This window comes from Rhipicephalus sanguineus, chromosome 3 (genome assembly GCF_013339695.2).
Source record: "Rhipicephalus sanguineus isolate Rsan-2018 chromosome 3, BIME_Rsan_1.4, whole genome shotgun sequence".
Classification (NCBI taxonomy): Eukaryota; Metazoa; Arthropoda; class Arachnida; order Ixodida; family Ixodidae; genus Rhipicephalus; species Rhipicephalus sanguineus.
In genome coordinates this window covers 158,333,855-158,357,656 of record NC_051178.1, presented here as the reverse complement: position 1 = coordinate 158,357,656, position 23,802 = coordinate 158,333,855, and the positions used below count along the sequence as shown (strand labels likewise).

Genomic DNA, 23,802 nt, shown 5'->3' with positions numbered 1-23,802 from the left:
TGGCTCCTTCGAATGCACGCCTATGCAGCATCTCGGAATCGTTGAGCTGACTGCAAATTGTCTTCTTGGGGTGCAACTAAGAACACTAAGTTTTGCAGGAATGTTGTCGTGGTGTTCAGGAAAGCATGAGCATCACCTGAGTGATGAACTACTTTTCAAAACACGTTATAGCCCGCAGACGTATCTTGAGGTCAGGCTACCGTTCGAGATTACTGAATTAAGGTAATCGAGTGCTAACTATGAAGTCTCGAAATCTTTTGCTGGAGCATCAAACCTTACAAAGCCAACTAAAAAAAAGTATATATCTGAGCGCAAGCTTTCATAATTCATAACAATATAGTTATGTCAATTTATATTTGTGTGAAGTCTCGCGCTTTCTGCTGCACAGTTTACCCAGTCATGCTTTGCAAGCAGTGATCGAGTATGCTATCATAAGAAACCATCATTTATACTGTGCCTTATCGGTAATACTGTGGCCATTTTTACGTGCTTTTTCCTACTTCGTATATCATTCTTCCTTTACAAGTTCGCTAACCTGTATGCTACTTCTATTTGGTATTTATCAACGCCAAACTGTTCGATGCCTTATCAAACGCGAAAACGCATTGTCGGCGTCAAAAAATGTGCAGGCGCAATGGCTTTCGCCGTCAACTCGTCTCTGCATGTGATGAGGGATCCTGCGATTTTTTTTTTTTTATTTCAGCTTGAGAGATTTTTAACAAGTACTGCTAGCGACAAACTACACCAGCAGTAGTGCACATGCGCAGAGCGCGACCATTAACGTATACCTTTCTGAAAGTCAAATAAGATTCACTTTCTTTTCCTTTTTTTATTGAACAGGTGTAGGATGGAAAAGATTATGAGGCTCTTCGTTCTGGTATTACTTTTCGTCGCCCACTTCGGTAAGTGCTATTCGCATTCTGCCACGGGAGCAAAATGGGTTGTTGTTTTGGAACTACCGTATTTGCGTGATTAAAACGCTAAAGGGGAAAGGGCGCTGTTCAGTAACAGAAGAAAATTAGCATTATGAGTTTAACGCGAGCCCGGGATCGACTTTTAAGGGCAATCAATTTCGAAAGTGCAAGAACGAGGTGGCCTGCAAGAACTTCAAGGCCCGTATTCAGGAAAACGTCTTGCGCTAACACATTTCGTAAGAGAATACTTCAGCCAGTCACGATGCGGGACATGTCATTAGAGAATCCGGCTGACCAATGGGAAAACGCAACTACGAAAGAGAATTTTTGTGAATTCGATTTCAAGAACGTGCGTTTATTCATCGTCACTGCTCGATTTCTTATCGCTATCTACGAGCACGTTGTCATCTTATGTGCGTTCAAAGCCTTTTTACAGGCTGTTTTCAGTGTTGTTACAGGGATGTTTTAGGAGAGCACGCCTGCTGAATGAAGCGCGACAATGCCTGTACTGCGTACGCGATGTGCTTGGTGACCACGGAGCCAGATCCAGAGTACTGCTCACTTTTCGACCACTGCTGTGAGGTGGTGATGGCGTGACTGGCGCCATCACCACCTCATCACCATCAAAAAAAGAAAAAGAATCGTGTTGCATTTGTAGCTTGCTTCTAAATATTATGCGACACACGTAGGTTTTTAATTCTACCATTTACGGACAAAAACAATTGTGTAAAGTCGCATAAGATGATTATTTAGCTCGGCAGCAAATCTGGCTTCCTTGTTCAAATACACAGAAGCGTTTTTTTAGACAACTGCTTGTGCGACACATCGCATCGCGCTTTTCGCAGCCACCACTGCACCGGTGTTTACGAACGTTGAAACAACTTAATGAAAGAAGCTCAAATGTGGCGACTGCAGGAATTAAATGCTTTAGTTCGGCCATCGTGTTCGTTCAATCCTTGGTAATTGTTAATTAATAAGCTGAGTTACCAATTTCACAAGCTCACAATGGGGCATAAAAGAAACGTGTAAGAAATTTGGGAAACAGCGCCCTATAGGACAACTAAATAAGAGAAAAAAAATGATGTATAACACAACTCTGAATTGAACTAATGATATGTGAGAACATCTGCAGAACACTCGCAAACATTGTAGCAAACCTCTCGCTAAACTTAGGTTAAATTCACAACTCAAAATGGTCCGCTTTTAGGTGAATGCTCTAAATGGTGCAGTTTGCGTAAAACCGCATGAAGTATTTTTCGGGGAGAGCAAAGAATTCGTTAACTGCGGGCTTGACTATTTCTTTTATTGAACCTATATAGCTTTGGGAAGTCTCTGTAAAAGTTTCAATGGCAGTTAATTGAAAATTTGATTCTTAGACTCACAGGAATGTAGCATTTACTCACAAATACAGGAAATTTTATACTTGTCCAACGGTTCTCCCTTAAGGTCCACGTGTGTTTGAAATATTTCTAAATAGAAAAAGTAGAACTGACACCTAGCAAAAGCTGATGACGCTTTCGCTGATACGGGCTGAAAACAAGGGGTTTTGTTGAAACTCTAATAATGATTTCTATGCACTTGCCATCTTACGCGAATCTGCAATAACTGAACGAAGCGCTTATTGTTCTGTAGGACAAGTTGGTAGCTAGAGAGACATCAAACAGTTTTCGTAGATATTAACAAGTCATTTTACGAAGGTATGCAAACAGTCAACACTGGTATGCAAACGAAGGTATGGAAACAGGTAAACAGTTCCATAAAACAAGCTGCATGGTTAAGAAAAATGTTTTGTTTTCGTCTGCATTTGAAGGATGTTCATTTGAATGGCACATTCTGGGTAGATTTTTTTTTTTACTAAGTGCATGGTTTCTCACTAACAATACATCTTCGTGTAGGTGACGCCCAAGGCGATGTCGGTGAAAATGGCGATGACGACTGCACGGAAGCCCAGCAGAGAGGTACATTACTCGCTTTTAAACTAAACAAATTCAAGTTTTCCACGGCGTTGCTTGCGACTATAACATGACGAGAGGGCCTCCAAAATACCTCGCGCAGTGCGCAATGTCACTGAGGCCGTGCTTACGATCAGCTAGCACGACATCGCCGCCTAAGTGACGCAGCAGAACATTACTTCTAGTCTTTAGCACACGTCCGATAAAACATGACCATTGGATCTAGAGGGCAGCACATAATCATTAGGGTGCTGGGTCCAACAACCATGTACGCACGTCGCCGGAAAAGACGGTAATGTTTCGCGTATTTGAGCTCTACTCGACGAGCGACCGGATCCGAAAAAACGGAGCGACATCTAACGTTCGTTGGCCTGTATACAGACACACGCACAGCTGGTGCAGTGGGTCAACATCCAACACAAACGCGGGAGGGGTATGGAACAGGGCGGAGAACCGGTGTGAGTGAGAGCAACGTTTAGTTAGCGGGGCACGTTGAAAAAAAAAAAGAAACGTTATCATAAGCTCTCCAGATTCGAAAACAGACAAAAATAACGAATAGTACGAGGACAAGGCACCGAGAGCTCGCAACTTTGTGATTTTTATTAAAGAACCAATGAAAAAGAATCAACAAGCCAAGAAACTTGCCAAGTTCTGAAACTCAAATATATAGGAAGCGTATCCTCTTGAGACGACTTCTTGCACATATAAGATTGCATGTTGCCTTCGGTAGTTGCACGGCGAAACCGTAAGGCAGGCGTCATTGTGTGGGTGATATGAAGCAAATAATATCACAAGCACAAAATATCTCGTGAACGCGCGAGCTGCGGCTTCACTTCCTCTTTGCGGCGCACACGTGACTTAGAAAATATTTTTAAAAAAGCGGCGTTCTCGTGGCATGAAGTGCACGGAGAACTAGCCGCATCGGATAGCGTTCGTCTGCGAGTCAAATTAAGCGAATAGATAAGGGACCCTGATGGTTTTCCTTATTGACCAGGGAGTCACTACGCAACGTCATCTACCGCGAAATGATGCCAGATGCAACAAGAACTGTATAAGAGAGATTTGATCGTACTCTCACCACCATGTTCCGAAAAAATCTTTGCATAATTTGACGTGGGCAGTTGTGCTGTCACCGACAATGAAAAGCAACTATGAAGTGCTCTCCCCGTACGGTGAAACCGCATGAAAATTCAGCAACCTGGAAGCTTGCGATGGGCCTCTCCATGCATACGTTTAAAAAAGAGGAGATGTTGCTGAAGATCTTGCCAGACAGTTATCCTGTATATGTAGAAGTATGCGCTGGTTGCGGCATGTAACAGCTGAGGTTTCAACAAGAAACAAGTTTTGACATTTGTAACCTGGCATTCAATAACAATAACCGGCTGGAAAAGCGACTCATTCCCCAGGTTTGCCTTGTCTCAACTTAACATGACTATCTGGTTTTAAATCTATAGATTATGGTGAATAAATGAAGACACCAAGACACGGAATTAAAACCTTAAATTAGAGCAAACGAGAGATTTCGACTGCAGTACGGAGGTCTTACACGGAATTTGTACGGGGGATTGGTGAGCATGTCGAAACTCTGCGTATCTTTTTTCCATTGATGTTTAAAGGGGTCATGAAGCACCTTTCCAAGTAATCATCGAGTGACCTCAGTGTCGGAGTTAATTGCCTCGCAAATTGATTGCCTCAAAAGTTTCTCTAATCGGTCAAGAACGAGCGGAGTTACAGGGGTTTGTGGCACGCTTGAAGAGCTTTCTCTCTCCTCTCATCCCGACTAGTGCGCTGGAAGCTACACAGGGAGTGATGGCACGGGCGAAAGAAGTTACGACAGCGCGCGTAGTGAAACGCGATCGCTCTCTCCTGTTGCGATACCTACGCGCGAGTGTGGTTCACAGTGTAATGTCAGTGGAATATGGAGCGCGGCCCCGTCACCTAGCAGCACCCCTTGGCAAAAAGCGCATCCAATCCAAATTCCGCTCTTCAGTTATGTCGGCTATTGACCAATAGCATGCTACCTGCTATTCGACGTCAAACAGCAGGTACCGGCAGCTCCGACGTGAGGAAGCACAGACTTCTGTATGAAAAGAGGGCGCCTGAGATAATGGCAACTTCGCGCACCGCTTCTAAGCTCTCTTTGCCGCGCACGACCGCAAGATTCGTCTGAGCTGTTCATAGCAGTGTCCATAGTAGTACGTGTTTTCTCATCAAGCCCGAGGGTTGGTTTATGACCCCTTTCAATTCCTTTCTCTTTTGTTCCACCATCACCGTCTCACACCAGAGGGGGTTCAGTGGAACCTTCGATATTATCGCCATCTGTATGTGTGAATGCAGAACATGTGACCGTTTTTAAGTGCTATACTAATGCATTTTCCCCCTGTCGCACAGCCATTAACGGACGGCCATTGTCCTCACGTCGCTTCATGTGGTGGCCTTACGACGCATGCAGCAACGGACTCACCTACGTCACGTGCGACGGAGACCTCAAATGCAACGCAATTCGTCGACAGGGGGGCGGTCCATCTCTCTCAACTCATACACTGTGGACGCACACAAGTAAGTGAGAAACACGCATATAGTGTACCATAAGCATAACACACACTCTGCCGAAGCCCTGAGGAAAAACGGCGTCGCGCTATTGAGCGCGGCGTTGCGGGTTCGATCCCCTGTCGCCAAGTCCCGATCGGGGTTAATGCAATGCCCACAAACAGTTGTGCCTGAAGAAAAATTGCAACAAAACGTTCACAATAAGAAGTGCGGTTGAATAAAAATAACAGTAAAATGGGAGACATAATGTTATACAAATAAATTAATTAGTCAATACTTTAATGAAATGAACAACTATCACTGGAACTTCATTAGGGTGCATTAAACTGCAGCAATTAGATTTGCTGCAAACCCTGTTTTGAGGCACTATACTGACAGTAGCAAATATGATACAGTGGGCATTACAGGGTAAACATAAAGAACCCCAGGTAGTCAAATGTATTCCGTAAGCTTCATACTGTGGCGCATCTCTAATTGACTGGGGTCTTGAACACGCTCCACGCACATTAAAGTCCATGTTGGGCTTTTTCAAGTGAGACGGGCTTAGATACAAGTGCTTAGAGCACCAGAACATGCACTATGTCAAAACCTTCAATCGTCCTGAATGTTTTTTCTTATCCTGCATATAACATGATGGCTGTGCTCAGAACATCGCACGCAGGCTACACTCTACGCTATTCAATGACGTCCCTCTCTTTCCGAGCGTATCCGACCTTATCACTGATGCTAGCGGTTCAATTCTTCTGCAGGAGGCACAGACAGCGTAGGCCAAGCGAACGACTTTGTCGACACTGTGCTTCTGCAAAGAATGCCGACTCTCATCAGGGAAACAGTTGTCCACGGCCACTTATCTCTGCCATTCCATTATTTCAAGGTAAGTCCTGGTCGTTTCACATAAGTGAAAGCTCGTGAATTCGTATTTCACGGGGCAGGAAAAAATGTACGAATTAACCAAATGCCGAATTATCGAGAGCATCAAGAAAACAATAAACAAGTGGCTAATACATCAATGCATTTCCATTTCCTTGATGAACACGTTAATTCTGTACTTATTTTGCATAAGAGCAGTGTAAAAGCCGCAATTTTTGTCATTGGCGACTTCTTTCACAATGGGACGGTGGGGCAAGACCCCTTTGTCACAAAGGGGTCATGAAGCACCCCTTGGGCTTGTTGAAAAAACACATCCTGCGGAAAGCTGACACGGCAATGAACTGCTCAGACAAATATTGCAGTCGTGCGCGCCGCGTAAAGGCTACAAGCGGAGCGCGAAGTTGCTGTTTTCTCAGGCGCCCTCTTTTTAAACAGAGGCCGGTTCTCACTCTCGTCGGTGGGCGGGGCGTCTGCCGGTTGACGTCGCGTATCTGCTTCTCCGCGTCACAAAAGACATAGCATCCTCATTGGCCGATAGCCGACATAAATCGAGAACGGCGCTCGGATCAGATGCGCTTCTTGCCACGGGGTGCTGCCAGTTGCCGGCGCCGCACTCCTCACTCTGCTAAGTTTACACGGTAGCCGCACCCGCGCATGCGAATCACGGCGGGATAGCGGACACGTTTGGTCATTAGATCATTACTTGGAAAATTGGTTCATGGCCCCTTTAATTAGCCCGAAACGTCCTCTGCAGCACTGCCTTATTACGTATCGCCACCCATAGGCGTGCGCAGGGTTCCTCGTCAGGGGGGAGGGGGGTAAAGGTTCATCGCAGCGCTCCGCCTCCCTACTAAGTCAATGTACGGGGCAGACTTTGCCCCCCCCCCTCTTATGTGACTAGGGGGGCGCTCCCCTGCCCCCCTTGTGCGCACGCGTATGCCGTCACCACCAACATCACCACACACACGTAACGATACTTTTTTCGCCTGAAGTATGGCCGGCAACTTATCGTTCGATCGTCCACTACAATGTAGCGGGCGAGCTTTATGCCAGCTTGCGGGCCGCGACTGAAGCTCTTCTACTGCAGCAGCTTCCACCATGTTTGAGTTTTGCGACATTGCGCAAGCATTGTCCGAAGTCAAAACGAAGCGACTGAGTGCCGCATCAGCTATGGACGAAGCCGTGGTCTCTAAGGACACGATCATAGCGTCCATGCAGTTCTGAGGGCACGCGCGCGGCCTATGTCCATAGAGTCGAAACGAAACTGCTGAGCACCGCATCTATTGCTGCATAAATCTGGCTGGATAATTAATGCGCAATCATGGATTGCGACTACGCATTTCTGAAGGCACGTGGCGATAACGTAACTACTGGTTGTCGCAGCTTTGACCCCAGTGATATCGACGTGATCATAGATAACGCCCACGCTGTTGGCGTGCGCCCGAGTAAAACCGAAAACAAAACAAGTTTGTCGAAGACGAAACAAGTCTTGGTCGCCAATAACGCGATTGTGGTAAGATTGTGCATGCCGACCCCGTCTGTCTGAAGGCCTGCGGCCGTTTCAGTGGTTCGCGAACGCCGTTTTACAGCGAAAGCTGTTATGAGATCATTTCACCGGCCGTTTTTGGCGCCGTAGTTGTCCGCCGCCGCCTCCGCCACTGCCGCCGCCGCCGCCGCCGGTGTCCGTAACCAGTATCGCTCGAAATAAAGAAAAAAAAAAACGAAATAAGAAAAAAATTCCAGGATGGAACGAGGTTCGAACCTGGGCCCTCTGCGTGGGAGCCCAGTATTCAACCTCTGAGCCATGCCGGTGCTTTTTTTTTTCTTTCATGGTATTCATTACAAATGTGTGTAACTAGCATACATAGCGAACAAAATATTCAAGGCGGTCTCTACCAGCATACAAGCGTTACACAGAAGCCCTAAAAGGGTATTAAAGCTATACATTTCATGAAGAGTGGATACCAGTCCGGTTGAAACTCTAATTGTTTGTAAAAGTCTTTTAGCTGAAGAGCCATTTAAATGAGATGCAACCGCGATGATACCATGGGTTCCGCATGTCTGTCTAGCATGCGAGTTTTCCATAAACTGTGCATACCCATTAGTAATAGCATGTCAACAGGAATAGAATGGCTTTTAGGTGGCATGAGATAACGTATGCTATACGAATTTAAATCGAGTTGTTTTTTAAAGGCCCTTTGTAGAACGTCCCAGAAGAGTATGGCGTCTTTACAGCTTATGAAGCAATGTTCTATAGTTTCCGGAACTTCACAGAGGCGACAGTTAACTGAAGATACAAAGATGCCTTTGCTGCTTAACCAGGTCTTCACAGGCAGCGTCTGTGTATGCACTTTGTAGAAGAATGTCTTGGATGCTGGTGAAATAGGCATTTTCTTCACACGCACAAGCACGTAGTGTCCAGGCAATCCAGCATATAGTGAGCGGTACAAAGGTGCAGGAAACAACATATCTAATATGGCATTATATAGATCTTTTCGTGAACTAGAGAATAAATAGTCATTAGAGAATCTTACTGTCAAAAACCGCACTGATTCATACACTTCACGCATGAATCCTTGCAAATAGGGAGGCGAGTCACAATTAGCAGATACCACTAAACTTGGTAAAACATCGACGAGATTCACTTGTAAAAATGTTCGAAGCAGCGGATGATCGCAGTCCCGAAAATAGAAAAAACGGGACACCAATTGTCTAATAAAGAGATGCACCAACCCAAGACCACCTGCACAAACTGGTCTAAAAACAGTGTCACGCCTCATCGGCTCGTAACTTGATGACCAAATAAAGGTAGCAAAGATTCGGTGAAACTTCTGAATGTATACCCTGGAACAATGTAGTATTTGCAGTACGTAGAATAATTTTGTTGCCAGGAATAGATTGCATGCTTTAGCTCTGCCAAAAATTGAGAGGTTATGCAAAGCAGTTTCAAGCACCGGCACGGCCAATAAAGCGTTACGCCCAGACGTTTATTCGCCATGCCGGTGCTTGAAACTGCTTTGCAAAAAGGTCCTATACAGGCTTCACGTCGCGAAGGAACCACATTAGCATATGGAATATAGCGTGGTAGAAGAGTAAAATAAGCACCAAGCGTCGCACAACGCGAATTCTGTAACCAGGCGTCACACAAAGCGAATTGCGCAACGAGTAGGTTGTTGAATGCTTCCAACCAAGGAGGTTTAAACCTCCTTGCTTCCAACCCATTACAGGGCTCTGCCATAATTCTTCTTCGTCATCAGGCACAGCATCAACAAAGTGCGCATAATGCCTTACATGCGTTTAGCAGGTACTACGGCTCTCCGTAGAATGGCGAATTACAATGATTTATAGCGTAGTGGGTTCCTCGCAAGTTCACTTTTATTGGTTGCCAAGGAAGCCCATAAGCGCATGATCCATTTCCTCGGGGTCTCAGTAAAATTACAATGATTTATAGCGAAGTGGGTTCCTCGCAAGTGCACTTGTATTGGTTGCCAAGGAAGCCCATAAGCGCATGATCCATTTCCTCGGGGTCTCAGTAAAGTTCCTCGCCCCCTCCCCCCCGTCTCTCTCCCACGTCAACGTATGTTATACAGCATGACGGGAGAGGGAAATAGCGACGGGGCGTCACCCAATGCAAATTACATAACTGGTGGGCCGTTTAAACCTTCCAACCCATTACAAAAGGCTGAGCCATAATTCTTCATCGTCATCAGTCGTCGCGTCAACAAAGTGCACATAATGCCTTACAGACGTGTAGCTGGTGTCTCGCTTCTCCGCAGAATGACAAATAATGGCTTAGTAGGTTCTTCCCAACTTCACAAAAATTGTGATTTATGGCTTAGTGGGTACCTTTCTAGTGTACTTGTATTGTAGCCACAAGAGAGCTTACAACGGGCTCTAGAAACGCCGCTCTTCAAGATTACGCTGTGACTGTGCTGCGGTTTCAGCGCAGGCCTGGCGTCTTTTTTTGCTCCTTTGCGTCGCACACTGGCGGCGCTTCATGCTTGGCGGCCTCCGACAACCGTCCGAATTAACCGGGTAGCAGCCAAATATGACCAATTAACGAGAACTTGATGCCATTAAACAATACATATGCTTGCCGGGACTAGCGTGCGCGTCCGAATAATCCGATTTTTCGAATTATCGGGGGTCAAATTAACGAGATTTTGCTGCGCTATAATAAGGGGTTGAAACCCTAGCATATGCAACACTTTCTTTTCAAAAGAAACTTGGTCTCTTCCACCCACCTTATATAACGGGATCCAATATTAATAATGGTGCCCGATAATGACAACGCCTGGCCAAATTCATTTGCCGCATTTTCTCGCTTAGCATAAGCAATGACTAACTTTGGCTAACTGTTTGTTAATATTGGCTAGTATTGGCTATATAATGGTTAATCTCCGCTTATGTTGGATAAAGCTGGCCATCCGCTGTTCTAACACTACTGCCTTCCTTCAATCTCTATTCGATTGCCGAGTTCTCAGCCAGCCAGACAGACAAAGAACTTTATATGTCTTGGCGTACCGCGCGCATCTTCTAGCGCCTTGGTCATTGCGGAGACCCGTCAACCAACTTTCCAAGCGCTTAGATTTACGGAAACCTGTAGGCACTACTTTCGATTGGCGTCACAACACGCTAATCATCCTCTTTGCCGAGCGGTTCAGGAAAGAACCGCTGCCCGTAACCATGCAGATATAATGCAATGTAAAAATTTACTACCTACTCATGAATACTGGTCGGCGTGCACAACTCACCCACCGTGGCGACTTGCCATTCCAGAAATTATTACATCGATTCCGGGGATAACTCGAAAGTGTGCCATGCCCGTTATTGCAATAAAACAATTTGCTTTAGCCCGTCTTTACACACGTTATGCTGATCGTATTAGCGTGTACACTGATGGGTCATGTCGAAAACAAAGTTGTACGACAGCTTTCTATATACCTGAATACCAAGAGAGAAAAGCTTTTCGGCTCTGTCACTTTACGACGTCCACAACAGCAGATCTATTCGCTATACTTTCTGCTTTACGCTACATATGTAGAAAAACAGGGCCACTTCGCTGGGTAATTTTAAGTTACTCGAAATCATCATTAGTGTGTATTAAAGACATCAACTTTGACAAAACATATAACAAATTAACATATGAAATTCGGAAGACATACGCCATAGCAAAAGAGTTACATCATGATATCGTTTTCCAGTGGATCCCAAGTCACTGTGAAATCACCGGAAATGTCACAGCTGATTGTTTGGCACATGCAGCGCATCAAGATGACGATTTATCCCTATTACCTCTCGCGGCGAGTGATGCACGATGTTTCTTGAACAAACTCTGTGGTCGATTGTCCAAAGAGACTTGGTTCGCGAATGGAGCTCAAAACTCTCAACTATATACAATCGATCCTGGAATGGAATTTCAAATTCCGATTAAAATTAGCCGTTCTGTAGAAACAGTAATTCACAGACTTCGTCTAGGCACTGTCTACACTAAGAGATTCCTATATAGGATAAGAAAAAATAACTGCGCTACATGTACATGTGAAGAGGCAGAAGAAGACATAGAACACCTTCTTCTACACTGCAAAAATTATGCTGTTCCCCGTAAAAAATTCTTACAAACACTAAACAGATTGGACAGACGGCCGCTATCATTAGCAAAAGTATTGGGTCCATGGCCAACTGAAACTCTTCAAAACATTGCTGCACGCGCCTTAGTACAGTTTTTAGAAGAGTCGGGAATATCAAAAAGATATTGATTCACATTTGTAATTATTCTTACATTGAGATACTTCTAGTCACATGTTTCGCGCTGTCTCTTGTGATTCAAGACAGCTGTGTTTAAAGTGTGGGCAATGCCCAGTGACTTTTATGTGATGTGATCGCACTATACAAAAGACTGTGGGCTGAACTCTTCGGCAAAGTGCGAACGATTCTTGTGTATCTTGTGTGTGGACATTGTTGTCATCACGTGGACATTATGCATGACGTGTGAACATTCCTTTTAAATGGACATTGCCGTGAGTGAGTGTACTTTTATTTATAAGCTCGTGACGCTAATTATTAAGTAAGGGAAGAGGAGTAGCCGGAGCCATGTGTAGGCACCAACCTTTCCTTAAACACATTTAATAAAAAAAAAACTTTATTAAAGTCCTGAGGGACTAGCCGGGGAGGACCCGTTGGGGCCCCCGCCTCTCCACTGGCTGCTCCCATGTCGTAATCAGGAGACCATGCCTCTCCGCTCTTTCACGGGCCCTCTGGACGGCCATTCACTGGTTCTTGATTACGGTACTTAAGATGGCCTCGTTCCAGTCTGTTCGCGGGTGAGTGACGTATCCCGTAACACAGGACACGACTAGAGCATATGTTCTAGAGTGCTAAACTCTTTCCCGCATTCCGAGCACTGTGGATCAATTTCTCTGTTAATCCTGCTTAGGAAACCGCGCGAGGGATGTGACCTCGTCTGAAGCATCCTAAGCGTGATTGCTTGAGATCGGCATAGTTTTTGCTGTGGAGGAGGGAGACGATCTCTATGGTGGGAGAAAATCTCATGAAAGGTTAGTAAGCTTGGGGTCTCTGTGCTCGATCACCTCCGAATCCAATGAAGCCCCACCACCGTGGCGGTGCGTGAGTTCTCGCGCACGGCTGTGAGCAACCTCATTGGGGTTCTAAGTAAGGTATGGGATTCATAATGGCGAACACGTCCACATATTTACAGACAACTGGTCTTTAGGGAGTCTAAAAAGTGAGCAAGTGAGTATCACTCGGGAAAATATTTGCAGTGTACATATAGTTATGTGTAAATGGCCCGCCAGGTGCCATTTTTTGGTCATTTAAAGCTCACTGCCCGGTGTTGAGATTTCGTACGATACTCATGCAAATGTAGTAACATCGATGCTATATACAAGATGTACATTCTAAAGATCCGGGCCCGCCTGCGACTGTTTTGTTTATTTACGATAAAGATCGCTTCTTTTCATCAAAAATTGAAAATATACAAGTCTTTATTTATTTGGTGTGTTTAGGATGAACTTTCTGAAAGAAATTTTATTATACTAGCAAAAGAGTACAGTAGCACAAGTATGTACATAACACTACATTATTAAGGCTAAGGGTTCGCACTTCAGTCTCTTCAGAATGCACATGAAATGACTGCTTCCAGTACCATGTCACTGACTCACTGGTAATTCTGTTCAAGGCAGCACATCCTCTGTCGTGCGGCCTCAGGTGTTTTGTAAACGCGGTACTAAACCTGAAACCACGAACTCCCGGTTCTGAGTATCGGCTACAATGTAATGTGCGTGGGATACCAAGTTATCTAAAAGCCCTTTTTAGAATTGGGGAAGTGTTGATACTAATGAAGAAACGAAACAACCGGTAATCTGAAGTACATGAGCGCTGTAGTAATGCCACGACTCTACACTTCCTTTCCCAACTGACCCCCCCCCCCTTCTTCCGATGCTCAGGTCTACAAGACTGCCTGGCTGATGAACCGAGACTTGAAGGTGTACGTACTCTCGGGCAGATTCAGACACTTTAGCACGGCTGTGAGACGCAACGACGACTGCGTCCTCTCAATGGTGGCGGGAAACGTGAGCGTCAGCTGCAGTCTGAGCATTGATGGCATCGTTGCAGAACTCCAGACCGAGGTACGACAGCGGGACCCAGATCACCCAGACCGACTTCGCTATTTGATGGGCCTGTTAAACGGTTTCGTAGCTATACGTATTGCACCATAATATGATGATGATGATGATGATAATAATAATTGTTGTTGGGTTTTACGTCCCCAAACCAAGATATGACTATGAGGGACACCGTAGTGGAGGGCTCTGGAAAGTTCGCCCATCTGGTGTTCTTTAACGTGCACCTAAATCTAAGTACACGGGCCTCTAGCAGTTCGCCTCCATTGAAATGCGGCCGCCGCGGCCGGGATTTGAACCCGCGACCTTCGGCTCAGCAGTTAAGTACCATAACCGCTAGACCGCCGTGGCGCGGTCATATCACGATATGTCGATCGCCAAAACGATGGGACCTTCTAGAGGAGGAGGGAAAAGATAGACGGATGGACAGGGAGGTTAGCCAGCTCTCAAACCGGCTGGCTACCCTGTGCTAAGGAAAGGGGTAAGAGAAATAGAATACGATATCAAATACAAGTTAAAAAAAGGAAAGGGAAAGAAAGTGAAAGGAGAATATGACGTTTTGGGTGACTGTAAGGTCAGGGAATATTGCTAAGGGGACAGATGTAGTTTTCAATTGCCGACCGTAATTGTCACCTTAGAAGCTCCTAACGTAAAAATCTTGCTCGGAATTCCGCATATCGAATGTATTTAGGCTTGACACATTTGAAAGAAATCTGCGCAATGTAGGAGGTGTATTCATATTTAAGGCAAAAAACGCGTCAGAACCCGACAGGGAACAGCTTGAAAATGGCTGCCAAAACATTGAAAATAACGGCAACAAACTTTGTTCAGGCGATGCATCCTACACTACAAAGAGTGTTCGCTGCAGCTCTGAAGCGTAAAATTGACTCAAACCGAAGTTATAAAAGTCGGCCCTGCGCCGCTCAGAATTCGAAACACCTGCTACAGATCTGTTTATAAATGTTTCTGTGCCATTTGTTGAATGTATTCGCCAATAAGTTTACCGTCAAGATAGGAGCCTGGATTTTTTGTGTGACGAGTAATTTTAGCAGAACATTTTTTTTTTGTTAAGTATGGGCCCCAGATGCTACGCTATGACGGGGCGGAGTTTCTAACGTGATATTATTTTACGTCTTTGTCGTCAAGACGGTCTACATTAGGTTAGGCCAAGACGCCAAGGCTGTAGTGGAGGTAATACCTACTTTAGACTGGACTTACAAAAAAAAAAAAAATGTCATGTTCCTATAAAAATTAGAAAAAAGGTTTATGTATGTCTTCTGAGTTTAATATTTAAACCGCGGTCCACGAAAGTGCGCATGTCGATAAATAAACGTATAATTACTAATCAATAGTTAAGAATATCGACTTCGTTTTTGTTTCAATAACACAATTTTAAATCGTATATTCTACCTGTAAAGTTATTTTGAACAATATAGAAATAAAATGGAATGTAAATGGGCAACAAGAAACGAATGAAATCTTAGCGGGAGAGCCGCCAAATGGCGGCAGACAGATAGCTACCACGCTGCTTCGGTATAACTTTTCCAAAGAATGCTCGTCGCACAAACACAAATTCTGTTTTACTGTATGCATGGTGTCCCAGATAACTCGGACAAAACTTCAAAAACAAAACAAAACCTCTAGAAAAATAGTACCAACTGCATATTAACGGTAGTCCTGCGTACTTCTGACCCGCATTTTCCCCTCTATGTATTAAGTAATTAATTAGATTCGTCAACTTTGCAGTTATTCCTTCAATCGCTAACGTGTCAGTTTTAAGTTGTGGGCCGCCTGAAATAACCTCGGAATCAAGCATTTCTTTCCTGATGAAATTTTCCCGGCTCCTTTTTTCCTAGAAAAAACAAAAAGCCCTGAAACGCTCCAAATATGAAATAACGCGTGCTCGTGAGCCGCTACTTCAGCGCTTTCAAGCGAACCGTAATGTATACGCGGCTGCATTAGTATATCGGCGAATTGTACAAGGCTTGACGCTTTTTGATGGTCGCGGCATGAAAACTCGCCGCCGACGCATTGATAAGCACGGTGTGTGCGCATGTGGGGGGGGGGGGGGGGTCGAGGAGAGATGTTTCCATTTATATGCAGAGAAACTGTTACGGCCCACTTACGACTATCAATTTGCGCGTCCCCCTCGTTTTGTAGATATGACCGTGTTGAAAACTAAAGCTATATGCTGAGTGCCTTACGAGGCAGCACTGTTTACGTCAGGTCGGTTGGGTTGCGATTCATATTGAATCTTCCTACATGGGCGAAGCCTTGTACAGTGAGGCGATAACCTGATGCAGCCGTGTATTCGTCAATGTTGGCTCGGAAGCACTTTAGCAGCTGCGCGCGGCAACGCGCCTGTTTGATATTTCAGGTGCGTTGCCGACCTTTCTTCTACTCTCGGAAAAGAGGACTAGGCAGACTTCAGCATGAAATAAATACGTGGTTCGCAGGTTATTTGTGGCAGCCAGCAACTTAAAATGGACGTGTTAGTGATTGAAGCAATATATAGAAATCTGAAGAATTACAACTCATTATTGAAAACTTAGTGGCGAAAAAAATACTGGCTGCAAGTACACAAGACTACCGCCCATGCCCGTAGCCAGGAGGGGTGGGGGGGTTGCCCTAGGGACCCGGCACCCTCCCTGACATGCCCCCTCCCCCCCTGCCCTACTTGACATTTTGTTAAAGGAGGGGAGGTGTTTTACTGAAAATAAATAATAAGAATAGGTGTTCTTTTTTTTTAAATAATCAAGGCCTTCAGCAAGTGCCCCCCACCCCTGGAAAAAATTCCCAGCTACGGGCCTGCTACCGCCAGTATGCAGTAGGTACAATTTTTCGAGAGCTATTGGCTTCTGTTTTTGATGCGGGCTAGCTGGGGCACCCAGTATATAGTTTATTTAAACGTGCGCTGCCACATTTGTTCCAGTCGAAAACAATATAGCTGCAACGGAATGCCACGAAGTGCAAGGCAAGTTTCCGGCCGATGATCATTTCGGAAGCCAAGCGGTGTAGTCGTGCGTATAGCCATTGTTTTGTTTTTATTTCAGGCGAAAGGGGACAATCTGCTGGCCACTAAAAAATCTGTTCGAGTCGACGCACAAATGTACGGCATGACTGGTCGACTTGAAGTTACTTCCGCCATGAACCAACCTGCCTTCCTGCGTTCTTTCGTTGTGGAGAACGGCTACTTCCACGTGACGGTCGGACACAATCTCGAACTGAACTCGGTTCGAATGAGCAACTTCGAGTCCAACATCCGTTGGTATCTCGGCCAACATCTGCAAGAGAAGTTCTACACTTACTACGAGGCACTGCTCAGACATGCGTTTGCCCGCAAGAGCTTTTTCTTGTTTTGATCGATAATGTTACACTATATTTGGATCAGAAGGGGGGGGGGTGGGGGAGTATGGTACAAAAGGTTGGAGGTATGTCAATATTAATGAGAACTAAGAGACAATAATGCCAAGGAAAGTATAGGGGATGGTATTTGCAGTAATTAGGATGTAAATACAAAGAAAGTAAAGTGGGCGAAAAGACCACTTGCCGCCGGGAGGGACCGAACCTGCGACCTCAGAATAAAGCGCCCGATGCTCTACCACTGAGCTGCGGTGGCACGAGTGATAGGGAGGCGAGGGGCGAGGGGTAAGGTGGGAAAGATTGCAGGCATGTCGTCACGTACCGCCTAATATATTGATTCACTCATGTATACTATTCATAAACGCTCAAATAAAATTCACTCATATGCTTCCAAATTCGAATTGTACTTCTTACCCTTCCGCGAACCAAAACCTTTCAGCGACTGAGGCAAAAACCAAATGCAGCTACTGCAAGTGTGAAACCTGAGGAAGTGCGTAGCATGGTCACCCAGCGATTCCCGTTCGTAGAGTTCCCACTGCTCCGTTCACCACACCGACGATGACGTTATTGTTTGAGGTATGCACTTACGGTTTCCCCGGCACACGTAGAATCTTGTTAGGGAGATTCGCAAACACGCTGTGCAACATGCGCACTGCTTTTTGATGCGCTTTATCGACTTCCTGCTTGTTACGGCAGTTGAGATACGTGTCATCTGCAGCGAGTTTCGCCAGATTGTTTCCCCTTTCAGATGTAGCGGCCAAGCCATCGGCCAAGCGCTGGCGAAGTGTCCGTGGGAGCAGCTATCATGCGTTAGGCGAGGCGGTGGCGCCATCTCTTGTGCGGGACGGGAGTCAGGCGCAGGTTTCCGAAGTGTCTTAAGCGATTTTAAGTTCATTATTTCGATTACTTCTTGGTTACTTCTGTTAATTATATTATTTTAGAAGTTCGTTCATTTTAACACGGTTTTCAGCTTTGCCAGCCTTGTTGTAGCCTGTACTGATCGCCTTACTGTGAGCGTGATCACGCCACATGACATGTATACATGGAGGACAAGCCGGGCCCCTAAAATGCTCCGCACAATAAAGGAAGCAAAGTAGAAGGACAGTTATGGAACCTGTCAGCGTAATAGTGAGCTCGACAAATCCAAGTCGCCACATAGGTGGCCAATATTTACGCTATATGCGCGTTCGAATTTCGAAATTCTGAATGTACGAATCGAACAGGTGCTCGGCATGAAGTTACAGCATCTATTATGCATTCATCTATGACTACTCGGAGGCGAAAGCCCTCATCTTTTTTAACACGGAAGTGTTTTATGCCGGGGTCCACTAACACTTTCATGACGTATTTCCGTAACGGAGGTACGTCAGCAAAATGAACGCCATCAGATGGCGGAGAAAAAAACCAAGAAAAAGCTCCGTTAACAGGAGTCGAACCCATGACCTCTCGATTTGCGACGGTGGCTGGCGGGCGTTTAATCCACTGAGCTACCGCCAAACACATTACGGAGGCTACATGAACGCGTCTTTTATCTTTCACACTTTCCTCCCACAGTGCTCTTGGATTGATGGATGGATGCTATGAGCGTCCCGTTTATAACGGGGTGGTGACAAAAAAAAAGCAAAAAAATCACAGCATATCCACGGAGTGAATGATGATGAGTGGGCGAAGCTGCGTAGGTTCATCGGTAAACCGTGAATCTTCCGTGAATTCTGCCCAGTACATCATCACCCACGTGTGATCGGGCGCGTTTATACTAAAGGTTCGATGACAGTTATGACGACTTGCAGCTCACTTTAATTTTACATGTACGCTGTGAATTTTCATTGTTTAGAAAACCATTGCTTTAGAAAACATCTGGCGTCTTTCGTTAAGCAGCTGGCGTCTTTTTGTTTTGCTTTAGAAAACATCTGGCGTCTTTTCGTTTTGCTTTTAGAAAACATTTGGCGTCTTTCGTTGGTTTATTTCATCAATCAACGGCGTTTTGAACAAAATATTTATTGTTTAATCACGCACAGGAGAAATCTCACCAGGCACTACCTTGGAGGTAAACAATGGCTGCTAATGGGAATGAGAGACAGAAGAAGTCGGCTTTTAGCTAACACTTACACTTCTACTTCTACTAACGTTTCCTATTGGAACATGCCAATGGCTGCTAATGGAAAATGAGAGACAGAAGAATTCGGCTTTTAGTTAACGCGCACGCTGCGAATTTTTCATTGTTCAACAACGCACAGGAGAAATCTCCCACCGGCACCACCTTGGAGGTCAAGATCTGGTACTAGCGTTAAGACTGGTTACGCACTACGACGGGGACGAACGGGTGCCGCTTTAAGGAGCTTCGCCCCTAAAAAACGCGCCGTTGCAACGACCGTCCCATTCGGCGCGTTTCCAATACAAGTTTAATTTCGTCAACGCTTTAACACCCCGTGAGGTGGCAGCTTTAGCCCAAGCCTCGCTCGTAGCATCCATCCATATCGAAGAATAGCTCTCAGACGCTCGCCTGGCTGTCGCACCGCGTTCCCCGCTCGGCCTGGCAGAAGTAACGGTCAGGCTAGAGGGAAGACACGAAGCGCGTACCGTTTCTCTTCGCATTTTCAGGACGCTTTCAAGGAGTGCACATGGAGTATCAGTTTTAATTATGTGCTTGTTGATGCCATCTTTGCGCGAGATTCACCATATGCGGTGTCCACGTATACGTTCAGAACTTCAGCTACCGCAAGGGTTAAACCACGATCATGGGCGTTAGTCGTCGGTACGGAGATGTGCCACTAGGCGTCAACGTGAGTGAGATGCGTCTACCATCAAGCGGTGCTATATCTGCCAAACAGTAGACATTGTACAAGCTCTCATACACCAATGCACTATGCACAATCAACTACTTCCGTGACGACACGTTTCACTTTCGTGTTATACCGATTCCTATGGCGGAGGGATCAGCCATCATTTTGTTTTTCTTCGCAGTCCATTGTACTTGTCCTTACCCCCACGTCCCCCTGAAACTTTCTGCACCTTACGTGTTGCACGCCACGTGGCGTTGCACTTGCTTCAGATTCGGCCCACCCCTGACCACGCGTCGATGTCATGTAATGACGTCATCACGTGAGTTTATAGTCACGTCATGACGTCACTGATTTTGACGATTCGTAGCTTCATGACGACGCCACAGGGTTACGTCATTAATGAAGTCACGCGACATTGACGCCTTGTGACTTCTGGTACGCCGAAAGGAGCCACACATTCACTTGGGTATCGCGTGACTTTTGAACGACTTTTATATTGTTGAACCGCGGAGCTGTTTAATGTGGTCGTTAGTCCGTGAGCTGCAAACAGAAAATGATCTTCATCATGAACTGGCACGCTTCGTCCTCTTCTTCATCGTGGTCGTCTTCGCCATCTTCTGCGTCTACACGTGCGCCGATTTCACCGGCGCGGGATGCGATAACCCTGATGGGCGAGACAACGAGTACAGAAAGAAAGAAAGATAGAGGAAAAGAGAAACTCTAGGGAAAAAAAGTTCCTTCGTGAGGCGAGATTCGAACCCGCTTACTCCCGATCCGAAGGCGAGCGACTTAACCACTCGGCTATCCAGGCACGCAGCATAGAATAGCCTTGTATAGTATAATATAGCAATGGGATGGGAATGGGAAGTGAGGGTGAGGGTGAGGGGAGAGAGAGAGAGTAAAACATAACATAGAAAGAAAGAGAAAGACAAATAGAGAGAACGAAAGGCAGAAAGAGAAAGAAGGAGCGAAATAGATAGAAAGAGAGAGAAAGAAATATAGAGCCAGAAAAAGGGATAGGAAGGAAGATGTGACAAATACTGAGAGAGAAAGGAAGCGATGACAAAGGAAAATAGGAAGACCGAAAAAGAGAAATAAGTTGAGGGAGAGAGAGAGAGAAATTAAACAAAGACAAAAAAGACATACATCAAGAACACAGAGAAGAGAGAAAAAGAAAGAAATAGAGGAAGAAAGAAAGATAAAATTTGCAAAACTTAGCAAGACAGTAACAGCCAGGACTATACATAGGTGCACATCAGCTCCGCTGTTTTTTCTAGCATTGCGCCTCCAGTGCAAACTACGACAGCTGTTTTTTTTTTTAAACGCTTTGAACAGTCTCGCATTGTATGGTCAGGTCTCGCCAAGTCTTGAAATTTTTTTTTGCTCATGCGAAATATGAAACTTTCACCTTCATAGTAGATTGTAAGGAAACTTACGCGATGTTGTGGTCTCAGACACGCACCGCAAGCAAGCGCACTATCTCTTACAACATCTCCAAGTCTTGCAGGCTTCCTGAGAAAGCGGAACAAAACATATCTGTGCTGACGGAGAGTGCACGGTCGTGGTGTGACAGCACCTTGGTGGCTTTGGAGGCTGCCACCTTCAGCATTCTTGACACACTCTTGCGCAGAAAGGGGGTACATCAACAAGGAAGTACACCGTTGTGATAACAGGTGCTGCTGATACCAGAGAAATGAGATAAAAGCGGCTGCCACTATATAATGTTTCGGATTAGACTGTCAGTCAAGCAGTGTGTGGACGACTAACTTCAAGAGTGGACAAGCTATTTGGCTACACGGTGAGCAAGTTTCTTCGCCTTAGCGCGTTCGTCCGATTGAAAGGCTGCGCACTGTGTGTGTGTGTGTGTGGGGGGGGGGGGGGGGGGGGGGGGGGGGGGGGGGGGGGGAAGGGGGCTTTCGTAACATAAAACGGGTGTTTTTCGTGACTTTTTCAAGCGAAGCTTGTTAGGAGTTACAAATTTCAGTGGCGGCGTTGATGTGCGCGAAAAACCCGGCGCCGGCGAGTGTATAGAAATGCGGACCTCGAAGGTGCGCCGGTCACAAGGCTACTTGTATGCGCCGTTTTTCAGTAACTGATGCTCTCTAGATCGCGGGCTTGTGGCGATCAGCCGTTTCTGATATGGCTATCTCATCTCTTTTCACTCGTCATTTCCCGTTGCCACATTTCATTGCTGCCTGGATATGAAAGCATGACCGTCGTTGTTGCCTGTAGCAGCTGAAGTGTTGCTCTGCTGAGCACGTGGAGGAAGGTCCAATTCCCGGCAGAAAGAAAGAAAGAAAGAAAGAAAGAAAGAAAGAAAGAAAGAAAGAAAGAAAGAAAGAAAGAAAGAAAGAAAGAAAGAAAGAAAGAAAGAAAGAAAGAAAGAAAGAAAGAAAGAAAGAAAGAAAGAAAGAAAGGTAGCACGTCAGGCATCCACACGCAAACTTCGCTTGCCGCCATTTTACGGATAGGGCAAGGGCTCCTGCATTTTGTTGTGTGTTTTTTCTTCTGTCTCTTACTAATACTTAGCATTTCACGTAGACATGCTTAAAGTAAGCAATACCTGCCATCCCAGAGGGTGGTCCACGCACTTCGAGGAAAGCTGTACATGTTTAGCGACATCTAGGATGCATATAAAGCGCCACACGCGTGGTCTTCGTTAATGTCATTCAGGGTACATGGGAACGTGTGAGAGATACAAGTGAGGGAATGTACTACCGTGAGCAATGTAAGCTGGAACCCAATTCATGTGTATTCTCCGATTACTTGTAATGTACGGATAAGATGTGACGTAATGAATTGCTAGATATGCCTTTCCGCCTTGATAACTTAGTGCCATGGACGCTTCTGCGCTTGCCAACTGTGTTTAGCCGATGTGACCTTTAAATTGTAATTTCAGTGTTTCGGCTCATATTGCTCACGACTATACCTAGACGTCATACCTTTAAGCTGAACATTCTAACAATCTGAGTCTATAAGTTTACTTCAGTCCACGTAGACCTCATTTCATATATTAAAAAGTGTGTGTCTCGATTTTGGGCTATCAGTACAGATGTTACGTTTATGCGCTTTGCCTCTTCCCACTGTTGTCGCAATCATCTATCTTGTTCTATTTTCTCTTTCCACACTCTTCTACCCGCATGTGTGTTAACCTATAAACGTTGAAAGCGTTCACATAGGTCTCTCGAAGTCAACAAGCAGGAAAGTCAAGGAAATCTCACTTTCTTCTTTTTTTTAATCAACAGGCAACGACGAAACACATCATGAGGGTCTTCGTTCTAGTAATATTTGTCGTCGTGAAGTTCGGTAAGTGCTGTTCGCATCATATTGCGGTTGCAAAGCATGCTGTTCTGTTAAAATTGCCGCATTTACACGATTATAACGCGAAAAAAAAATTTTAGAACTATTTTTTTAAAGCTAACGATCAGGTTATACCGCGATTTCTGGACCTTTAAGAGAAATCATAGGTGAGGGCGCAAGAAAGCAGATAATATGGGTAAAATCCACACAGAGCATAAGTGCCTGCGATTATTTATCGTCACTACTCAATTCTTTATCTGTGTCTGCGAGCAAGTGCTTGTCTTGCTGTTCGACAATCAATACTGTTGGAGTTTATAAATTTTACAGCACAAAGCGAATAGGATGTCGTTGTGCGAGATAAGTTAAGTAATCATTGTACATTGAGGTGCGGTACAATACGATCTCCTCCCATCCTATCAATAAAAAA

General features: G+C 45.3%; 1 protein-coding gene across 1 annotated transcript in view; it reads left to right on the top strand.

Annotated features, from left to right (window-relative positions):
- The window catches only part of LOC119385144 (uncharacterized), a 35,577-nt gene that overhangs the window by 1,926 nt on the left and 9,849 nt on the right, over positions 1-23,802 (top strand). The window contains exons 2-7 of the mRNA XM_037652670.1: positions 841-902; positions 2,810-2,872; positions 5,258-5,425; positions 6,166-6,290; positions 13,753-13,935; positions 16,983-17,319. Coding sequence (XP_037508598.1) covers positions 848-902; positions 2,810-2,872; positions 5,258-5,425; positions 6,166-6,290; positions 13,753-13,935; positions 16,983-17,291 — 903 coding nt within the window. The 5' untranslated portion in view covers positions 841-847 and the 3' untranslated portion in view covers positions 17,292-17,319. Of the gene's footprint in view, positions 1-840; positions 903-2,809; positions 2,873-5,257; positions 5,426-6,165; positions 6,291-13,752; positions 13,936-16,982 lie in introns of the transcript that reaches the window.